Here is a 13638-nt window from a genome sequence, read left to right on the forward strand (position 1 = left end):
TTGCTCTGCTTCTGTAAACATCTGTAACATCACTTACTTCATTTCCAGTTGTTTCAGTTTATTTTGTGTCTTCTGTAGACTCCTCTGGAGGTCATCCTTGGCAGCTTCTGCAAGTAAATACTTCTGATGCAGCTGCTCAAGCTTCCTACTGTCAAATTCATGCTCTCTGTGTTCCCTGTAAATCTGAAGAGTAAATTTAGATGTCAGTTTACTCCTCATTGCATCCTATTTTTCCATGATTTAAAATAAAACTGTATTTCTAACATTGTTGCTGCCACTTGAAAAAGAGAAAAGTTTCCAATTATCTGATCAGATATTTATTTTGTTTTCTGTCTATTGATCTTAACTAGAATATGTACCAGCATTCTTTTGGTTATGTTAAACACCTTTTTTTTACTTTTCTCACTTTTCAAAGAACTTTTATTTTCAGTTTGGTGTTACAGCTTTAAAAACCTTCTGGATTTAAAAAAAAAAAGAATGCAAACAACCCTGAAGTAAATATATGAAAATTTACAATTAAGAAAATCTGCTCAAAAATAAAATAAGAAATTCAGGGAGAAATACATGAAAAATGGAAAAAAAATCTATGTATTTTTCCTTCTGTAAAAAGATCTTAAATGTGATGTAAAATACAAACAAATTGCCTTACCTTTTCAAGTTCCTCTTCCACTGCTCTCTTCTCTCTAATGGCTCGTTCAATTTGACTTTGTTTCTCTCCACATTCCTTTTAATAAAAGTAATTTTTAAGTAAGATTTAATAAATGAAAATAAAAGAAGTGCTGAAGCCAAACCTCACCCAGTGTAAATGCAGCTCTTGCTGCTGCCATGAATGCATTTGATTTTACCTGCTCATTATTTTCTCTATAGGATCATTCAATTTACAAATCAAGACACATCAAATGAAATATTTTAGAAATAAATTTAATGCATAAATAGGTGCAGAAGCATTGAATTCTTATGGTCATCTGCATAATTTAGTACAAGTTCCTGGTTCATTCAGAAATCGGATGTCTGTGATTCAGACTCTCTTAGGATACTTTCTCAGCTTTCATATCAGCTTTCCTTTCTACACACAGAGCTACAGATAAGCATGGAAGGCTGAGTTTAGTGTTTCTCTGAAAGAAACAGGGATGCTTAAGTGTCATCACATGGGAAATATTTTCTAGAGCACAGATCTCACTGTCAAAATGCCTGTGAATTCATCTCTGGAGACATGCAGGACACACAGCAATAGAGGACTGTCCTACACAATTACTCATTAATCACACATTGACTGACCTAAAATTCTAGTGGAAGTATTTGATCAGCAAAAGTCTCAGTTAAAGTCTTAGAAGTCTTGAATGTTTTGCAACTGAAAATATTTTTATCAATCAACTCCATACCATTTGAAGAGCTGAAACTTCTTCTGTCAGCCGAGAAAGCTGCATGTTACATTGCTTCTTTGCAGTGTCTACCTGTGACCACAACAAAACTACAGAATTAGTCCCATAAAGTACTTTTCCATCTTGCTTTTTGACATAGAAATGTAGTATGTAGGTGGTGCATGTATATAAAGCATGAAAATAGCTGGGAGTGCAATAACTGACAGCTCTTATGACATAAATGTTACAAGAATGATTATTACCCACCCATACTGCTTTAACTGAGGGTGTTTAGGAGAAAAAAAGCACAAATGAAGACAAGACAAGTGCCATCACATCTTCACAGAGCAGCCTTCTCCATGCCAGTGTCTGCAGAGGGACACCAACAGTTTTGCTTCTTGTTTAGAACACATGTCTAGGCAATAAATGCTGAAGAGGATGGTTTTATCAGCATGCTGCCTTGCCACTTATCCAAACTCTTGTGAGAAAACTGCTCGTGATGACCATGCACCAGCAGTAGCTTTTCACTCTGAGGAAAACCAAAAAATCTTCCCATTCTTTCTGAACATCATAACTTACTTCCTTTCTAATTCTTGCAGCAGTATTTTCTGCAAGTTGAGACATTTCATCCTGCAGTTTTTTGATCTCTTCTTCCTTTTGTTTCTCCCCAAAGAGTGCCTAGAAGAAAAATAACAAAACTAAATATGACTGATATTTCTGTGTGATACTAAGAGCACCAAGAGAAAAACACACACTGCTCAAAAGACACCTTCTTTTCCCTTTTACTTTTTACACTGAGACTCAGTAACACTGCCACTGAAAACATGTGGCACTAAATGCACATTCTTGTAAATAAGAACCACACAAAGTGTTAGTGTCAGTAGATGCCTGTTTCTATTGGGACTTGGAGATTTTGGCTGAGCATGGAATTATAAAGAAGAAAGGATAGGAATCCAGAGCAAAATTTCCACCTCAATCTTCTGCAGAGCAGGGAGAAAACAATTTAAAAACATAAAGTGTTAAATATGCACATTAATATATATATTTGTTTTTATTTTGTTGATTAACTGAACTTTTTTTTTCTTATGTTCATTGAATTTTCTTCCCAGTTTGAAAAACTCAGGATGTTGAAGCCAGAGCAGTAAATTAAGAATTGTCTGCTTTGTTTTGGCTCCATGAGCCATGTTTTCATATCAATATTTTTGGCATAAATGTTACTCTATGACAGTTCAATCACACACTGTACATAAAAATTTCTTTTAAGAAACCCTCCACATGTCTAGGTTCCTTTGTTGATGACTCTGCACCTTCCTTGTTTTCTATGTCTTGTATTTATAAATTCATAACAGAACCTTTTTATCCCAGACACCAACATTTGGTAGGAAACTCTGAACTCCTGTCAAAAACTCAGGAAGATTCATGCTTAGGTACAGTATTATCACTTAGATGACCTTGATCCAGGTACTCAACATGTGCTTTGAAGTTTATACTGTATGACAAATCTGAGTGATGAGTGGTCACATCCCAGTTTGCGCTCTGTGCAAGACTAATTTTAGCACAACTGACACAAAAGAAGCTAGCTTGTGCATCCTAAATATCCTAATTTCTAGGAAATACCTGACTTTTTTGCAGGTTAGCTTCTTCCAAGAGCTGTATGCAATCTTGGACTTTTGCAACAGCATCATATGTCTCACTTTCCAGATTGGCAGACTTGGCCTGAAGCTCTCTGATCTGCTCCTCCAGGGCTACTTTTTCTGTTCTCAGTTGTTCAGCATCTTGAATAGTCACACACAATCTACAAGGCAGTAGAAATTAGACAATGTGATGGTCAATTAGGACACTAATCCATTCAAACTGAGCTATCAGTAAGGATCTATTCATAAATTGCCCATATTGCAGTTTTCTGCTTTTGGACAGAGTGTTTTGAGTTTGATGATCAATCAAGTCCTAGAAAGAAAGAGAATTATAGGAGTTAACTCAGATATCTAATCTCAGAAGATCCTTAGAAGAATCCCAGTGATATCCTGCGATACATCACTGAAAATGATATTAAACCAGAACAGAACAGCCCCAGAAGAAATAAAGTTTTCCTCTGTGGAGGAAACTAAATAATTGGATGTGGGCAATGAAGTTGCAGCTATAGTTTTAGAGAAAGAAAACCACTGGTAATTCCACAACAGCTCAGGAATTCTTATTGTTTAATTACGATTGTCAGTATTGGCAGGCATGAAAAATGACAAGAGAGCCTCAGAGGGATCATCAAATACATTTCTTTGTTACTTCTTTGCCATAAAACATGCAAGGACAGACAACCCATCTATTTTTGTAGAGTCAGGGTATAAATTTTTGCATGTATCCTTTAAGCTCTCTTTACCTTACTTCTAACTGTTTTATGTTAGACTGCATTTGCTGCAAGCGTTTGTCAGATGCTGTTTCTCTCTCCTGGGCAGACATCCTGTCTTCTTCCTGGAAGGAATGAAAGTATTATCCAGACCTGATCTGAGCTGAACAAAATAAAGCTACAGTCATATAAAACAAGCTAGACAACAACTTGCAGTTCATTTAATACCAGCATTCAGAATATGACTGCCCACTCAGTTGCATCAGAAATTATTCCTTTCTCTAGAATACCTTTCTCTCCAACTGGCTCTGAAGCTTCTCTTTCAATGCCATCATTTCTTCAAGCTTAACATTTGCTGCCTGTCCATCTATTTTGGCTTGCCTGCATATTAAAAAAAAAAAAGTTATTATAGAGAGGAAAAAAGTGGCTCAATTAAAACTTTGTCACAATAGCTGGGAAGAGCAGAAAAATTCCCCAATACTGTTTTCACAGGCCCCTTCTCCCTATGTGGCACAGAGAGAGAGGAATACCAAATTCCAAAAGCCCTGTGGAAATTACTTCAGAGATTGTAAGGAAGGTGTATGCATTGATTAAAGAAGGACTAGGAAATCAAAAACTTCAAGAGATTCAATAACTTAGGTATAATTAGTCACAGATATGTAATAGAGAAACCTATTGCAGAATTAGATTTCACTTTTTAAAGCAACAGGACTAGGAATTAAAACAATCATTATACCCTTTTAAAGAATTCAGCTGATGTGCTTTGTAATCTGAATAGTTTTTGTGGGCTGAAGGAGAAGAGGCAAAAAAAAAAAGGAATAGTGAATCATGTTAATGACTAGTGGCTCTTCATCCTGGGTAGAAAAGTCTGTTGATAAAAGCAACCCTCCCACTCCTCTGACTTGGGAACAGAAAGACACAGAGAGCCTTCACCTGGGGTGTAACCCAGTTATTCAGGCTCATATTAGGCTGAATTTAAAAACCAAAGACTGACTCTATCGTAAAGATAAAAGAGAGCAAACATGCAATAGATTAGCTCATGCAAACTGCAGCACCAATAGTCATGAAAGAAGCTATAAAATATTTCATACTTCTAACAATCACCTTTAAGTAAATACTTCTAGAAATACTGATTTTGAATTAAGGGCATAAAAGTCAAGCATACTGTACCCACATGAAAATCTTAAGCAAAATATACATAATCCAAGGAATTTTACAGCAAATACTTCATTTCAGCCCAATTAATTGGAAAATTTAATTTGGTTACAATTTCTTTAAAATGCAAAAACTACCACAAAAACATTATTACTAAACACATGGTCTTCAGTGTGGGCCCAAAACTTTGACCTTAGTCCATCTGAAACATTGCATCTTTCTCCTACAAAAAGTACTGTAAATTCAGGAGAACATGAAATTGCCTCCTGCAAAATATTAAGTGTTGTAAAACAAAATATAATCTGAAAAGGCAGCATAAAAAGGGAAAAAGAAGAAAAATTGTAATAAAAATCAGAACACCTTAAGTATTAATAATGTATTTTAACAAACAGGTTCAGATTCAGATCAAATTCAGAGGTCTGCATTTTACAGGCAACAAACTGATTCTAAAGATACAGCTTTTATTCTTTACTGTACAACACATCTTTAACCTAATCTTAGCAATTTATCTCTGCATAAGAGCTTTGAGATTCCAAAATGCAGATCCATGCCCTGGCTATGCCAAGTTTCTTAATTTATGTGTTTCACCCAGGCCATACAAACCTAATTTAAACCTCAAGTTGCTTTTTTCAAATCTACTTCTGCATTCCTGACTCAGTACTCTTTTACCATAAATCATGTAAAACTATGGAAAACATCCCAAAGGATTAGAATTGTCTGCACCACATGCTATATAATCCATGCAGACTACATCTTCATGTTATAGAAGCAACTGATGAAAATAGTCCAGGCTTCTTGGAGAAACACTGCAGCACCTTTTAGGGCCGGACAGAGCTGCTGCCATTAACTTTGGGAGTAAAACACTGTTTTTAGGGGTGCAAGGACTTGAGGCTGATCTGAGAGGAAGGTGAGCATAATCAGTGCCTGTAACTAGAGATGGATAAGGACTGAATTTCTTATTTTACTCTCAGTTCATAAATCCACTGTTGAATGAAATAAAATTTTAATTTGACATCGACCATCACTAGTTAAAAGAGAGAACAGACAGAGTAAACTGGCATTGAATAGACTTGAGCTCTAAACACAAATAATCTGAATTTTTGTCACAGATATTATTTCTCCTTTCCCTTGATATACTTCAGGAATGTAATTAACACTTTTACCTTTAACTTCCACAGAACCTAGGGTTTCGAGCTCTTTATTGATAAGGGGTGAAAGCAAATTTTATTTAAAAAAATTAGAACTTGGAAGCTTGTTTGAACATTCACACTTCAGAACTGTAATGAGAAACCATGTAACTGGCTTTTGAGCAAACTGTATTCTAATGAAAGCCTATCTGCAGAATCACTTGTGATGTGATACTGATAATTTTTTTCCTTTTAAATCAAAGATCAAATGTTCACTATTTCAGGGAAAAGCTGAATCAAACAACACTGACTGGAAATATGTTACCATAACACTAAAGATGTCTAACAACCTTCAGAGACAGTTATTGAAACCATTTTAACTCTGAGGATGAAATTATATTGCAGTACAAACAAGGGCCATGACACAGCAGCAGGTTAGGAAAAGCTATAGAAAATATGTTAATTATTTTTTAAATCTGCCTGGTATATACCTCAGTTGTTTTCGTAGCTGCTCTAGTTCCACATCTTGTTCTGTCACAGTTTTCAGAAACTGCTGATTGGTCTGCAAAATAAAAAGACATTTGTAACATGTTCATTATAGTATTGAAAATGCTACACATGCCTTACACTGAGATAGTAAAGATGACCACAATGGCAGGCAGCACTCAAAATGCACAATATTCTCATTTTCTCGCCTCTCTCCTATTAATTGCTAATGTTCTTCTTGCTTTTTGGACTGTTGCTCAGAATTGTTTTCAGGCACTTCCTACTTCTAAAATATCTATTCTGAGTGCTAACAGTTCATTTCAAGACCTCCACAGAGTACCCAAAGTAAAAACCCCATCTTGTCCAGATCTATTATTTTGGTCTCACTAATAACAACAAAATATCAGATGAAATGAACTCAGATAATCAATGAGATCCTTCTGCAAATTTCTGCAGTTTACTTCAGTTTTTACTACCGTAAGTATTTTAACATCAGCAGTGAACACTCTTGCCTCAATACTGAATCTCATTTCCAGAGCATGCATAAATATGCTGAACAATTCCAACCTGAGCACATCTAGGAAGCACAGCTGTTTTACCACAATAAAAAATATGACTAATTAACATGTCTCCTCACTTCCTATTTTTCGGTTTGTTAGTTCAAAAAAAGGGCTTCATGCTTTATCCCATGACATCTTTATGCCTTTGGTAACAGATGGTACCAAATGTTTTATGGATAATGCAAACAAATGGACTATCTTTATCTTAAATATTGTCTTAATTCTTTTCTCTGATGTGAGGAAAAAGATCTTAGTGATAAAAACAATTGTAGACTGTTAAGAGTAGGTTAGGACTCTTTTTGCACTGCCAGTACTCAAAACAAACACGCAAAAAATTCATACAAAAATCAAAACCAAGCTGCTCAGCCAAAAACCTCACCCCCTCTTTCACCTCAATTTTTTAACAAAAAACTACTTGAGAGATTCTATTAAAACTGCTTGTCAATTTTGGAAGGCCTAGGCTAAAGCTTATTAACCAAGAAGTCTCACAGTCTAAGGATGTGGATAAAGCACTGGAAGGTTATCAGAGCTCAGCAAAATGTGCATAAAGGTGACAAAGACACTGAAGACAGCAGTACCAAAACAGGAATGGATAAAAATGTGCCAGAGCTAGCATATGAAAGAGGGCATAATTTAAAGAAATGTTTTCTTTGAGAAGACTTGTGTGAAGTACACTAGCTACTGTACAGAATTACTACTGTAATTCTGAGTGTAAGCTTACTCCTGAAGTGTAAAAGAAAGAGCTCACATAAAATTAAAAGCTGACCTCTCAACTACCTTGACCTGGTGTTTGGAGTTCAGGAATAAAGCCATCACTGCTTCCTGATTGCTGGAGAAATTTTCAAATTTGAGTGGCACCAGGTATATGTGAAGGCCTTTTTGCCTTGGTTTTGTACTTTGAGGGTCTAGTAGGAAAATAAAGAAATTACTAATTCACTGTTCAGGTTTTACTCACCATGTGCAGTTGGCGAGTCAGCTGCTGAATGCTACTCAGTTGATCCTAAAAAGAGAATTCAGTTTCTTATGATCATTACAGTCAGAAAGAATGAATAATTAGAAATCTTCATAGTCAACTGAAAACATTTAAAAAAACCAACTATACACGTAGCAGAAAATTCAGTGTGTCTTCACAGATTTCAGCTAGATTGTTTTTAGCTGTTGACCTCGTAGCCCATAAGATTAAATTTATTACTGAACAATTTATCTCATTTTTCCTGGGTCACAAACTGCCTCCTTCCAAAACTCACATGCACTTACTATGAAAACATGAAAAGACACATGAACAGTGCTTTTAAAGAGTCACACAGACTGTGGTGCTACTACAAGCATTTTTGCTAAGCAAAGTAATAGACATGCACCTGTTAATTTAAAAATGCCTGTTATGGACATTTTAGTTTGTTCTTTGCCATACAGGATGTCTTGTGTTCCTAGAAAAAACCAACTCAGTTAAGTTCTTGAGTCTCTGAATGTGAACTCCATCATTACAGGAGAACTAGCATAGCTCAGAAAAACCATGTGCAGCATGCCAGGTGCCTTCAGAGCAGAGGACTGAAGTCCCTGGGCTGAAGCGTCTTCTAATTGTGTTATCTAACAGTCCCAAGGCCAAGGATATGCTAGGAACCAGCTCCTGCCACTCCCTTACCTTCTACATCCAGTCCTTATGATGGCCCTTCTCCTCCTTGCCTTCTGTCAATTCTAATTCTACTTGATCTGACCTATTTTTATTTATCTCTGACAGCTATTTGCTGCTCCTTCATTGAAAGCTAAACCTGAAATAAAATTTTATTTAACTGGAGAGCTGTTTTCTCTGGGAGACAAGTAGCATTTAAGAATAAAAGGCTGTTTAGCCTTGTTCTTGCCACAGTGGCATTAAAATGCACCAAAAATTGAGGTACTAATAAGAAATGGAATCTGGAAGCCCTACAACAGCTACCAATGACTCGCTATACTCTGCTGTGTGAGTATGTTATTAGAAACTGACAATACAACACAAGAAATAATCTAACAGAAGAAACAGGAGCAGAAAGTTGGATCTACACAAAGTTAAGAGTCCTCTTAACTATTCCTCGAAATAATTATGAAACTTGACAGTACAACAGCTGCACAGACAATTATCCTGTTTGTCAGAAAGGATCACATTGCCAAGGTGAACTTAATACTACAAAACCCTAAAAATCAGTAAAAAAATATTTCTGAGGTGAGCTGTAGCTGTGCCCACAAGTCAAGTGTCTGAAAATAGAGAGGAAACATTAAAATAATTTGTAGGTTGTTTCCTAGAAATACATGTAGCAAAGTCCATAGAAGTTTCTATTACACACTGAGCATCTTTACATAGCTCATTAGAGCAGAACAGATTTTCTAAGAATTTCCTGAAAGTCTTCCCCAGACTCAGCAGAAGAGAAACAAGCTGCTAAACACAAGCTAGCATTAGACAAAGACTAGTGAACTTGATTTTTCACCTGTTTACTTCTTTACTGAATAACAGTAAGAAATGATGACTACTTTTCCAGCTATTTCAAACACAGGAGAACAGATAAAGAAAGACTTCCACCTCAGAATTCAGAAATCATAAGTGACTTTTCCAGATGTTTTAATGTCCTGAAGATTTCCGACCGTGCAATTCAAACACAGGATTATATACATATGGACATGCATATTTTGTGTGTCTATGTGTATATATATGTGTGTATGAAAACAAAAAAGAACAAAAACAAATGAAAATTACATTCTGCTTTTTCCTTTCAGCTATGAGAACGTGTGTTCTAGTCAGGCGCTCCTGGTACTGCTGCTGAAGTCGGTCGTGCTCCTGTGACAGCGTCTGCCAGCGCTCAACTGCTTGGTCTTTCTCCTAATTTACAGAACAATATTCAATTACAGCACATTTGTCTTCATCTATCATTGTTTAAAATGACAGGTCTTAACTTCTATTCTGAAGAAATGCCATTAGCTATACTTTTCTCTGCACATATTTTTTAAAATTTTTAATTCAAGTGTAGAAAACAGATGCTTGGAAGTTCAAATTCCACTTCCAGTTTTTTGCATTTTTTTTTTGAAGAGCTCAAACTTTCACAGGTTTTAAGGTAGGCCTACAGTATAGATACTATTCAAATACCAAAATTCAGTTGATACATTGTTAGAAACGGAACAAAATTCACATACAAAATTGTATTTTCAGATTCAGATACTACTTTCTAGATCCCACACTTCCCTCATCATATCACATTACAATAGTTTTAAAATGACAAGTTACTACAAAAAGCTCAAAATATTTTATGGAGTTGCTGATCATGAATTCGACATACAGATCAAGTCAACTAGGTAAAATTACTGACACAAATTATTATTAAAAAAATATTTTATGAATCTAGGAAACTAGTTTCTTCATTCTTTGAGTTCAAGAGGGGCTCAAAACAGCCTTAAGGAATTCTGACCAAATCATTTCTGCATCAAGAAATAAAACAGCCTCCCCCAGTCTGCCAAGGCACAACAAGAGAAATAAAACAATATAACTGTTTCATCTCACACACTTGCTTTGCCAGCCGTAGTTCTTCTTGAAGGGCTCTCACTGTGCCTTCATCTGCAGGAATATCAGTTTCAGGATGCACAAAAGGAAGAGCCTCCAGTTGCTTCTCAAGAGGCTCTTTCAACTCTGCATGCAGCCTAAAATTCAAAGCAAGGTATTTCTTTAAAAGCGATTTTTTAAACAACTGAAATATACTGTGCCTTCCACCTGTACATACTACTTCCCTCCAAGTCAAATTTAAATCTATTCAGTTATGTTCTATAAACAAAATTTACAGTTTGAGATAGTGTCACATCCAGTTCTTTAGTGACATGGTAAAATCTTTACCTGGTGCTGTAGTCTGTATTAAGCACTTCAAGACTCTAACATTAGGATCCTGAGTTTACTTAGTAGAAGATTTCAAGGTCCAGAAAAAAAAAGCTTTTTAATGTTTTAGAAATCATGAGAAACAGTAGTAGCAACATGGCAGTGCAATCATTTACCTTTCATTTTCCTTGGTGACTTCTTCCAATTTTAGCTTCATCTCACCCATTTGTGCCTGACAGAAAGACATGCAAGAGTCAGCACTCATTTAAGTTACATAAACTCTGGTAACACTGTCAATCCTGTATTTCTGACTGACACTGCAAAAGATGGACAACTGTATCCAGCATAATACAGTAAATGAAAGTCAATTGCTTTTTTAAGGCAAGTCACAGGATGCCACTTGAATTTAATGGCTGCCAAGTCCTGTTACACCTCAGCATTTGCAAGTTATTATGGACATTAAAATTAACCTTTTGAAATTCCTATGGCTCTTACAGATTGATTTTTAATTAACTCACATTTTTAGGGATAGAGTGGATAACTCATCTTTTATACTGCAAGTATTTGATGAAAGTTTAGCAATTAACTGAGGAGAAACTCCAGTTATATGAACCAAACTGGCTGTTTTGTTTACTAGTGCAAGGAAGCCATAGTGCTTCTGTTGCCTCTTGAAATTGATCAAGCTGCAAGACAATTTGCAAAATCTTTATGATGGACAGATCAAACCAATTAAGTGCATTAAACCAAAAGCAGTGTATAACTTCTACATTAAGATCACAAGCAAAAATTGCTTTCTGTATGCCATAAATTTAATATCATTTATGCTTCCAGTCATACGAAAGGAAGATGGAACCCTTCCAACTCAACCCCCAGGATTACACTGTTGCAAGTTGGACAATTTCCCAACCTTTTCACAGAAGCTCTCCATTCATCCCCTTGAGGCAGCCTGCAGTCCAGCAGCTTTGTGAAGCATGACAAAAACTAGTGCCCTACATATTCACACCCCTAAAAGAAAATCCAGTCTGAAATGTAGGGGATGCCCGTACCTGATAAAGCTGCAGCTGTTCTCTCATTTTCTCCACCTGTTTTCCATACTCTGTGACTAGAGCTGACAAGCTAAGAAGTTGAAAAACACTATCAGAATGAGTTCCATAAATGTTGAAATGCTCTGATAATTAAGTAGTTTCAAAGAATTCTTAATCTAGAGGCCAGAACAGAGCAGTCACTTTTCTTGAGTTCCAAGCTCAACATTCCCCAGAATCAAATGAACAAATTTAATCACTACTTTTAAATAATGATCATTAACAGCAAGGGTGCTACATAACAGAAACAGAACATATAATGGGAAATAATAAATGACCATAAATACAATATTAATATTTCATTGATTCACACATAATCCCAAATATTAAAATACTAGATTTCATTGCTGCTGTCACATACAATAGTAAAGTGGCCTAAAAGTCAATGCAGAACACTGTAGTTCTACTTCTACACGTTCTCTCTCCTAATATTTTCACAACTGCTAGCAATCCCTGAAAATTCTGTATTAAAAGCTAACAAGAAAAGCCAGGTTATTTTTGTAAAAGAAAATTACAGTGATCATGAAGCCATTTACTGATAGACAACTGCTAGCTGAAGAGTGTCAAAAAACACTTTTAAAACATCCCCCAATCTCAACAGACAGCAGGTACCTGTGTTACCTAGATCAGTGCAATCTTACCAGAACTTTTGTTTATTCTCTCAGACTAGACAATTCCTTCATTCATCTCTCATCCTTTATTTTATAGCTTGTGGCAGCAAAGTCAGTAATTTAATTTACTGACTAAACACAGTACCACCTAACACCTATACAGACACACAAATACAAGACCCAGTTCACCTGGATATTTACACTCCTGTGAGCACATGACAATTTCCTTCAAATACACTGTAGTATTCCCACTTATCACTTGGGATCAGTTACCTTTGGTCCATCATCCTGGATCCTGATGTGCCATCACCACCAAGGGCATATTCCTGTAATGGAATAATAATTTAATCATTAGTAATTGCACATAAATGTATGTAGCTTTAAACTTTTACATGAGACCGAAAACTGTCTGTACTGTAATCTGTACACAAAATGCCACAGAATCACTTTCAGATTTATGTTCAAAAACCCTTGAGTGCTGGCTCAATATGAAAAAATAATGATTTTTTTTCCTAGACATGCTCTGATCTAAAGCATAAATACATCTGAGGGAAAATTAACTCAATCTTAAAAGAACAATCACAGGTTTGTGCAAGTGCTTGGTTCATTTCCATGCATCTCAGCATCAGGAAAACACTGAAGCCCTAGCTTCTGCACAAGCTTTCAGACAGGCTTATGGTACCCAGTACAAAAAGCTACCTCAACACGAGACCAATCTCTTAGAAAAGTGAAAAAGTGTACTGAATTACAAATCAAGTGCTCTTTCAGGGATAAAACCCTCAGAAATTCACTAAAAATATCATAATTCACTGTTAGGGCAGTTTTTTTCTGCTGTTGCTGCATTGTATGATGGACTCAAAAAAGGGCCAGACAACACTGAAGTGAGCTGTGCTCCATATTTGGAAAGTTGTTTATCACAAACATAATAAAAAAAAAGTTTTCTACTCCCATGTCCGAGTTCACATACCTGCTCAGCAGTAATTCTCAGAACCTCACTGGTTTCAGAGTGTCCAAGTGCCATTTTTAGCCTCTGATCTGAAAAAGAACATGTGTGAGAATCATGGCTATAACACAGGCCTCTATCTA

At 36.0% G+C, this 13638-nt stretch overlaps 1 protein-coding gene across 4 annotated transcripts in view; it reads right to left on the bottom strand.

The window, feature by feature from the left end:
- SCLT1 (sodium channel and clathrin linker 1) overlaps nt 1-13638 on the bottom strand; it is a 28370-nt gene that overhangs the window by 13385 nt on the left and 1347 nt on the right. For all 4 annotated transcript variants that reach the window (XM_064416478.1, XM_064416479.1, XM_064416477.1 and 1 more), the window contains exons 2-16: nt 13520-13587; nt 12826-12878; nt 11906-11975; nt 11036-11091; nt 10558-10690; nt 9756-9878; nt 7986-8030; nt 6476-6546; nt 3993-4083; nt 3736-3827; nt 2979-3156; nt 1941-2039; nt 1383-1454; nt 650-724; nt 38-183 (exon numbers count right to left, since the gene is read on the bottom strand). In XM_064416478.1, coding sequence (XP_064272548.1) covers nt 38-183; nt 650-724; nt 1383-1454; nt 1941-2039; nt 2979-3156; nt 3736-3827; nt 3993-4083; nt 6476-6546; nt 7986-8030; nt 9756-9878; nt 10558-10690; nt 11036-11091; nt 11906-11975; nt 12826-12878; nt 13520-13587 — 1372 coding nt within the window. The remainder of the gene's footprint in view (nt 1-37; nt 184-649; nt 725-1382; nt 1455-1940; nt 2040-2978; nt 3157-3735; nt 3828-3992; nt 4084-6475; nt 6547-7985; nt 8031-9755; nt 9879-10557; nt 10691-11035; nt 11092-11905; nt 11976-12825; nt 12879-13519; nt 13588-13638) is intronic.

This window comes from Passer domesticus, chromosome 4, assembly GCF_036417665.1.
Source record: "Passer domesticus isolate bPasDom1 chromosome 4, bPasDom1.hap1, whole genome shotgun sequence".
Classification (NCBI taxonomy): Eukaryota; Metazoa; Chordata; class Aves; order Passeriformes; family Passeridae; genus Passer; species Passer domesticus.